Below are 8,902 nucleotides of genomic sequence, written 5' to 3'. Positions count from 1 at the left end.
ATATTGTGATATATTTGTGATATATTTATGTCATGGGGATAATGCACACTGAAACAGCCGCTGAATGACATTTACTGGTAAACATAATTAAAAAGAGGCACCCCGACTATTATGCTGAAGTCTTACCTGTTTGAACGATGTTTTTATATTTAATCTTGAGCTGCTTCCACGTTCTTTTTTCGCTGGTGGGATTGCATCTAAGTGAACTAAATTTTAGCTTTTACACCATTCCACCTGTTTGCATCTGTAGCCTAACATTATTGTGATTGCATAAATGTATAAAATAAATTTAAACTTACACATTGACTCGAGCAGTAATTTTCTCCCACGCCGACTCCCGTTCCTTCGCTGCTGCAGCCGTGTTACTCTTCTTCCTGAAAACAGCTTCAAATTCGCTGTATAAGCGCATTAAAATATCCAACTCCAGAGGAGTAATAAATGCAGACCTTTTCTTGTTGCTTGTTGCCATGGTGAATCGTGGTATCGGGGCTCCATTGATGACGGCTTTTTAAAGTCGTGGTGCACGCGCTTAACTCAGAGTGAACAAACTCTGTGTTGATTGAACCGATTGAAATCACCTGTTCTGAAACCCGTAACCCAGAGTTTCCCATCTCAGAGTTACTCAACTCAGAGTTCAGGGTTAGGCTCAGAGTCTGTTGAACCTCCTTTCTGAAACGGACCCCTGAGGTTTCTAGAGTAAGACAGAGCGATAAAGCAGGAAGTGCTCTGTATGTCAGCTCTGACAGCTTCCTGTCTGACCCTCTGATGTCCGTTACTGACTGTGTGTATGACTGAACTCACTCTGACCACAACATCAACTGTGACGTATACAAACATTCCTCACTGTGTCATTTAAACACTCTGTCTCACTGCGTGCTGGGAAACACTGCACACTCAGCCCCAACACACCACAACATGATGATGATGATGATGATGATGATGATGTTGTTTGTTAGTCTCAGTCTAATCAGGAGAAAACATGAACATGATGTTGATTTGTGTGAACATAGTTTTAATGACCGTTTGGACCATCTGTGACTTTATGTTCAAACATTGTGTCATAGATAGGTCAGAGGTCACAGTGAATGTACGAGGACGTTTCCTAAAAGGTTTGTGATCAACGCTTCAGGGGTAAGGTCCAGTTATGTGTTAAGCCACGCCCCCTCTGAAGTTCATTGGTCAGTATCTCTGAAACACAGTGAGATATCAACAAGCTTCTGATAACTGTTGATCAGCTTGGTCCAAAGATGATCCGCAGGAAGTTTGGTACAAATCATACGTACGGTTCATCAGCAGGTGGTTCCCACTTCCTGTTTGTTTCCAAGGAAGTGAACGAGGCGTACAGGAAGTTGATGACCTGGTGGATGTTTATTTCCTGTCTTCAGGCTAACATTAGGCTCGTTGGAGATGAACTGCGCCTCGTCTGGAGAGTAGACGAGAGCAGGCGGCCGCAGCGGGGGCGGTGACAAAAAGCTGCGGTGAAGTCGGACAGTTTCCCGACAGTTTCCAGCAGCCTTCAGTCCGTACAGGAAGTCACAGACACACTAACATCCTGTCTGGAATGATGTCAGTTCATTAAAAAAGTGATCAGACTCATATTTCAGTTTGTTCTCAGTCTCCAGTTGTTTTAATTATGATAGATTAATTTATTAAAATGTTTTACAGGTGATCTGTAGTTTATGTTCATGGTTCATGAACTCTGCTGTAAATCAGCATCATATCAGTTTGACCTGTCGCCATGGCAACAGAGACTGAATACACTGTGTCTGACTGTAAGCTAATATACAGTAGACTCTGTATCTAAAACGTCATATTGTTGAGTTGACATCTGAACCAATCAGCTGTTAGATCAGGTGAGAGCCAGGCGGTGCAGTTGGTGGAGAGCAGCTGCAGCGCCTGGCTCTAAAAACTGCGGCCGCTTCGCTCTCGTGGTTTTATCGCCGTCCACTTTTGTAATACGTCAGAGCAAGTCGGGATGAAGTCGGACACAAAACTAACCGGATGCATTGTTCGCCGATCGCCGGTGATCAAATCTTCGCAGGCCTGGCTCATCTCAAACGAACCTATTGGTTCCCACTTCCTGTTTGTTTCCAAGGAAGTGAACAAGACGTACAGGAAGTTGATGACCTGGTGGATGTTTATTTCCTGTCGTCAGTCTAATGTTGGTTCCCACTTCCTGTGTGTTTCCAGGGAGGAGGTGAACAAGGCGTACAGGAAGTTGGCGGTTCTGCTGCACCCGGACAAGTGCGTGGCCCCCGGCAGTGAGGACGCCTTCAAGGCGGTGGTGAACGCTCGCACGTCGCTGCTGAAGAACATTAAATAACAGCGTGTGGAGCCTGACTGGACTGACCAATCAATCAGACGCAGCCATCCCAACGCTGCTCAGTGATTGGTCCGTTTATGGAGCGTAAATGTGCCATGTTGCTCGCCACAGTGCTGTTTGCCAACGTCACGTCCTGTAATCACCTGTTTTTAACTTATTTATTACCTTCGATCTCTGAACTGTTTCCTTTGTCCACGTAGGAGAGAATCTACGGAGGATGATTAGTGCCACATATGGATTAAAATATTACCTCTGAGATTATAATGTCAGAACTCTGAAATATTAACCATTATTATACGAGGAGAAAACTTTCATTTCTTTATAAGTTTGAATTCTGAGGATTAAAAAAAAGTGAAGTTTGATTGATGTATATATGTGTGTGTGTATGTATCAATCAATCAATCAATTTTATTTATAAAGCCCAATATCACAAATCACAATTTGCCTCACAGGGCTTTACAGCATACGACATCCCTCTGTCCTTATGACCCTCGCAGCGGATAAGGAAAAACTCCCCAAAAAAACCCCTTTAACGGNGAATTGTCACTCAGAGTACAGTGAATTAACTGAAGAAATGGGGACGATGTTTCTAGATAGACACAGAGTTTCTCAATAGTAAGGACTGTGCCTCATATGAAAACATGTTTAATTCTGTTGTAATGGGGTGGAAGCAGAAATCTCACAGATGGATATCTCCTGAGCAGATCAAACTATCTAGATAGGTAAGAAAATGTGTAATGTGCAATTTGTGTGAACTAACCCTTTAAATATTAAATGACATCAGCACATAGCCATATTGAACAACAACAGGTGTTTGGAAACAAATAACAGGTGGCAGTGATCAATCCACAGCCAAAACCAATCATAAGCATTTCTGGCCTTGCAGGATACTAACAGTAATTACTCATCATATCAACCGTGCGTGTTGTGTGTGTGTGTGTGTGTGTGTGTGTGTGTGTGTGTGTGTGTGTGTGTGTGTGTGTGTGTGTTTGTGAATGTGTGCGGCTGGTCTCGTGTTGATGGCATCATCAGAGTGGTAGGTCAGAGGTCGACAGGTTTACGCAAAGATGTGAACAAACTTTTGGCCCGTCACGTTACAAGCTGACGTTATAAAAGTTTTTATTATTCTCCACGTTCATGTTTTTAACGTCTGGTTGTCAAATCTACAGAAGTCGAGAAGTGTCAGTAAATTAAAATTAATTTTTAATATTAAAAACTGTTATACTTTTCATGTGAACAAACCCGACGTGTCCTCTGTCAAGACATCACCAAACCCTGGATGATGATTGGTCGATGTTCCCTCCATTAGTTCCCTCAAACGGCCCTCCAGTTCCCATTTTTCTTTTTCAGATTCTTAATGTACCGACTGATTCAAACTGACAGTGTGCTACAGATTTCACATTTTCAAATTCATATTTTTATCACTCACAGGACAAATTTGTTCCCTCAGGTTGATAATTTGTTCTCTCAGGGTTTTTTTTGTTTAGAATGTTCATTTTCTTAAACTTCACTTAAAAATGCCAAAATGTTCCTTCACAGTGTGAATTTGTTCCCTCAAGTTAAACATTCATGTGTCAAATAATATTTCCTGTTTTTTGCTAAAGTAAAAACAACCCGTTCCCTCAACTGACCAATGTTATAAAGTGATTAGTTCCCTCAAATGTATTTTTTTCCTCTTTAATTCGTGATTTGTTCCCACAAGTAAAACACGTGTGTCAAATTATAATTCCTGTTTTTTCTCTGCAGTCTAAAACACTTTGCCATAACTGACTTAATCGTTTAAAATGATTGGTACCATCAAACTGGTAATTAGTTCCTCAACTTTTTTCTCTCTTTAATTCGTGATTTTTTCCCCAAGTAAAACATTTGTGTGTCAAATATATAAGCCCTGTTTTTTCCCTTTAAACAAAGAACATGTTCCCTTAAGTGACTAATGGTAAAAAGTGACTAGTTCCATCAAAGTGGTAATTAGTTCTCCCAAAAGTGATTTCTCTCTTAAGTGGTAATCTGTTCCCTCAAGTTAAAAAAATGTGTCAAATCATTATCCCTTTTTTACCTTAAATGAAAAACAAGTTAAGTCCCTAAACTAACATTTATTATCAAGTGATTGGTTCCATCAAACTGCCAATTAGTTCCCTCAAATCTATTATTTTCTCTTTAATAAGTAATTTGTTCCCTCAGATTAAATATTTGTATTACAAATTATTATTCCTATGATTTTCCCCAAATCAAAAACATGTTCCTTAGGCGACAAAGGATATCAAGTAATTGGTTCCCTAAAAGTTAAGTTTTTTTCTCAATAATGAATAATTTGTTCCCTTACATTTTTTCTTTTTGTCACCTTGAATCCCTCCCCCTCCTCCAGTGTTATAGTATTTTAATAATATTTAATATTATTTCTGATTAAAAAAACACTCTGTTCCCTGAACACGTCACTGTTCCCTGAACACGTCACTCTGTTCCCTGAACACATCGTTCTCTGCTGGAAGTTAAAAACAGAAGGTTGTTGTTAGAATGTGAAGAAGACGTGAGTTGGATTTTAATGTCATATGTCACCCTCTAAGCCTCCGTAGCTCGTAAACATCACTGAACTGACGACCTGATGAGCTCGTCTTTTATTTGACTGTAACTGAAGCCTCTCTGTCTGTCTGTCTTTTTAGTCCTTTAGCTTGTCATGCTAATGACACAAGCTAACTGAGGGTCTTTATCTTATGATTATTTTCATAAAGTCTGTGTGTTTTATATTTATTTACCTGTTGATATATTTATTATTATTATTATTATTATTATTATTATTATTATTTATGATCACATTAATAAACATTTCTGTTGATGTGCCACTTCAGGCTTTGGCTGTGGTCTCTGAGCATGTACGGAGACAGATTAGTGTCAATATTACCTGTGTCATTAGATCAACCACACGTGTTAATGTTTCTTATGTAAATATAAAACTACTACCACTAATATAAAAAATGAAATCTGTAAACTCACAAAAATATTATTCATAAATAAGAGATCTACTAATACAAAAAACACTGTCCAATAATAATAATAATAATAATAATAAATTAAATACTCTGGGGGCAAAATACAAATCCACAAGTGTAAAATTAAGACTGACAAATAAAAGCTGTATTTACCACTATCTGTTGTAAATGTTAAGAAGATATTCACAAATGTTTTTCAGATATTTGTAAATTACTAAGATATGTTCACCGAGTGTCTTAATTTGTGGAATTTGTATTTGCAGATGTTTTTATATTAGCAAAATAGTTTATGCTTTAAAATCATATTTACCAATACTATATAGTATTAAAAAAAAAAAACCTCAAATAATATTGACACAAATCTGCCTCCGTACAGAGGCAACAGTTACTAGAAGTGACGGTGGAGGAATTTCATTGGCTGAAACTGATGTAAATGTTATTATTTACATTTAACTCTCGTTTAATTTCAGTTAAATCCCAATTAAACTGTTGAACATCAACTAGTCAAACTAACGTCACTGTTGCTGCGTCTATAACTTTAAATTTGATTTTTTTATGTCGCAACATTTCAGATTGTGGAATGTGGTTATTTACAGATCTGATTTATTTTTTGCTAAATTTGTGTTTTTTTTCTGTATCAGTGGAAATTGTTTGATTAAACATTAACACAGACAATATTGACCCTGATCTGTCTCCGTACATCAACACAGTAGATTACAGGACATTAAAAAATGACACAGCGACTGTCTCTGTCCCTCTCTGTCTTCTCTACTGTCTCTCGGCTCTCAATAGGACGGACGGACGGACATTTTACCAAGGTCCACTGGACATGTTGACAGTTTTGTCACTGTCCACCTCCACCGTCCTCTGACAGGTCCAAATGCTGAGAAACAACTTCCTGTTAGAGAATAAAAACAGTCATGGAGACGCTGCTGAGCTGAGGTCTCATTGAGTTATTTTGTTTGTGTTTATGTTTTTATGTGTTTACCATTGTTTACTATTTTCTTCATTTTTTGAAGCACTTTGTGCTGTCGGCTTGAAAAGTGCTTGACAAATAAAGTTTTTATTTTTATTATTTCTGCTCTGACAACTCAGCTGGTCTCACTCTGACGTGCTCTTGTTAGCTAAATGTAACCACATCCTTTTGTTAGCTAAACAACCATGTACTTTTGTTAGCTAAAAATAACCATGTGCTTTTGTTAGCTAAAAATAACCATGTGCTTTTGTTAAGCTAACAAAACCACATGCTTTTGTTAGCTTAACATAACCACGTACTTTTGTTAAAGAAAATATAGCCATGTGCTTTTGTTAGCTAGACTTTAGTGAGTTGCTTTCGTGAGCTTAACCATGTGCTTTTGTCGGTGAAATATAACTATTTGCTTTTGTTAGCTAAACATAACCACGTACTTTTGTTAGGTGAACATAACTACGTTCTTTTGTTAATGAAACACAAACACGTACTTTTGTTAGCTAAACATAACCACGTGCTTTTGTTAGCTAAATGTAACCACATACTTTGTTAGTTCAATGTGACCACATACTTTTGATTGTTAAACTTAACTATGTTCTTTTGTTAGTTAAACATAATTGTGTACTTCTGTCAGGGAAACATAATCACTTACTTTTGTAAGCTAAACATAACTATGTGCTTTTGCTAAATATAACCACCAGTGTTGCCAACTTAGCGACTTTGTCGCTATATTTAGTGACTTTTCAGACCCCTCTAGCGACTCTTTCAAAAAAGCGACTAGCGACAAATCTAGCGACTTTTTCTGATGTTATTGAAGACTTCTGGAGACTCTGTTGTGAGAGCATGTATCATTCTTATTCTTCTCAACGGGCAGCGGATGCTACCGTGGGCTCCTCTCTCGCCCCAAATCACTCACAGACGGCCCAGTCTTCCCTCCCAGCAGCAGTCAGAGCAGGAGATGTTAACCCCTCCATGTCCAGACTGCAAGTGAATCGCGCATGTGCGGAACCACCGCTGGCTGATCCGGACCTAGTTTACAGGTCTTTGTCTAATATAAATCACTGAAAGAAGGTTCATTTGTAGTTCTAAACATATTCAGGGTGTTTTTTTACACAGTTTTTGTCTCTCCCACGACGTTATTCCTCTCTCCTACAGTAGCCATTACAATTACATGCATATGGACAATTATGCAAATTAGACGATGGCGTCATTTAGCGACTTTTAGGACAGCCAATAGCTACTTTTCTTACTGAGGAGTTGGCAACACTGCTCACAGATGGCCCAGTCCTCCCTCCCAGCAGCAGTCAGAGCAGGAGATGTTAACCCCTCCACGTCCAGACTGCAAGTGAATCGCGCATGCGCGGAACCGCCGCTGGCTGATCCCGACCTGATTTACAGGTCTTTGTCTAATATAAATCACTGAAAGAAGGTTCATTTGTAGTTCTAAACATATTCAGGGTGTTTTTTTACTCAGTTTTTGTCTCTCCCACAACGTTATTCCTCTCTCCTACAGCAGCCATTACAATTACATGCATATGGACAATTATGCAAATTAGGCGATGACGTCATTTAGCGACTTCTAGCGACTTTTAGGACAGCCAACAGCTACTTTTCTTACTGAGGAGTTGCCAACAGTGGTAACCACGTACTTTAGTGAGCTAAACCACGTGCTTTTGTTAGCTAAACATAAAAATTTGCTTTTGTTAGCTAAATGTAACCATATGCTTTTGTCAGCAAAACATAACCTCAGGCTGTTGTTAGCTAAATGTAACTTACTTTTGTTAGCTAAACATAACCTTGTGCTTTTGTTAGCTATATGTTGCGACATACTTTTGTTAGCTAAACAAAACCACGTACATTTGTTTGCTGAATATAACTATGTACTTTTGTTAGCTAAACATAACCACCTGCTTTTGTCAGCTAAACATAACTACGTACTTTTGTTAGCTAAACATAACTACGTGCTTGTGAGCTAAACCACAAGCTTTTGTTAGCTAACATAACTATGTTCTTTTGTTTGTTAAACATAATCGCATACTTTTTTTAGCTAAAGGTAACCACCTATTTTTGTTAAACATAACTATGTACTTCTGTCAGCGAAACATAATCACGTACTTTTGTAAGCTAAACATAACTATGTGCTTTTGCTAAATGTAACCACATACTTTTGTTAGCTAAACATAAATATTTGCTTTTGTAAGCTAAATGTAACCAGGTACATTTGTTAGCCAAGTGTAAGCACATGCTTTCGTTAGCTAAACATAACTATTTGCTTCTGTTAGTTAAACATAACTATATACTTTTGTTAGAGAAACATAACCACATACTTTTGTTAGCTAAACATAACCACATGCTTTTGTTAGCTAAACGTAACCACGTGCGTTTCTTAGCTAAATGTTACAACGTAGTTTTGTTAGGTTAATGTAACCACATGGTTATCCCAGCTGACATTGGGCGAGAGGCAGGGTACACCGTGGAAAGGTTGCCAGACTATCACAGGGCTGACACATAGAGACAAACAACCATTCACGCTCACATTCACACCTACGGACAATTTAGAGTTATCAATTAACCTAATCCCCAATCTGCATGTCTTTGGACTGTGGGAGTGCCCGGAGAGAA

The 8,902-nt window shown here is 38.4% G+C and overlaps 1 protein-coding gene across 3 annotated transcripts in view; it reads left to right on the top strand.

Annotated features, from left to right (window-relative positions):
- Nucleotides 1-6,244, top strand: part of dnajc27 (DnaJ (Hsp40) homolog, subfamily C, member 27) — an 11,424-nt gene extending 5,180 nt beyond the window's left edge. The window contains exons 7-8 of one of the 3 annotated variants that reach the window (XR_007571272.1): nucleotides 2,191-2,392; nucleotides 6,103-6,244. Coding sequence is in view for 2 of the 3 variants with exons in the window: in XM_050065332.1 (XP_049921289.1) it covers nucleotides 2,191-2,323 (133 nt within the window). In the remaining variant the exon portion in view is untranslated. Of the gene's footprint in view, nucleotides 1-2,190; nucleotides 2,858-6,102 lie in introns of those variants that run through there. The other 2 variants (XM_050065333.1, XM_050065332.1) reach the window with 2 other exon arrangements.
- The last annotated feature ends 2,658 nt before the right edge of the window (nucleotides 6,245-8,902 follow it).

This window comes from Epinephelus moara, chromosome 16, assembly GCF_006386435.1.
Source record: "Epinephelus moara isolate mb chromosome 16, YSFRI_EMoa_1.0, whole genome shotgun sequence".
Classification (NCBI taxonomy): Eukaryota; Metazoa; Chordata; class Actinopteri; order Perciformes; family Serranidae; genus Epinephelus; species Epinephelus moara.
This window is presented reverse-complemented; position numbering and strand designations above follow the sequence as displayed.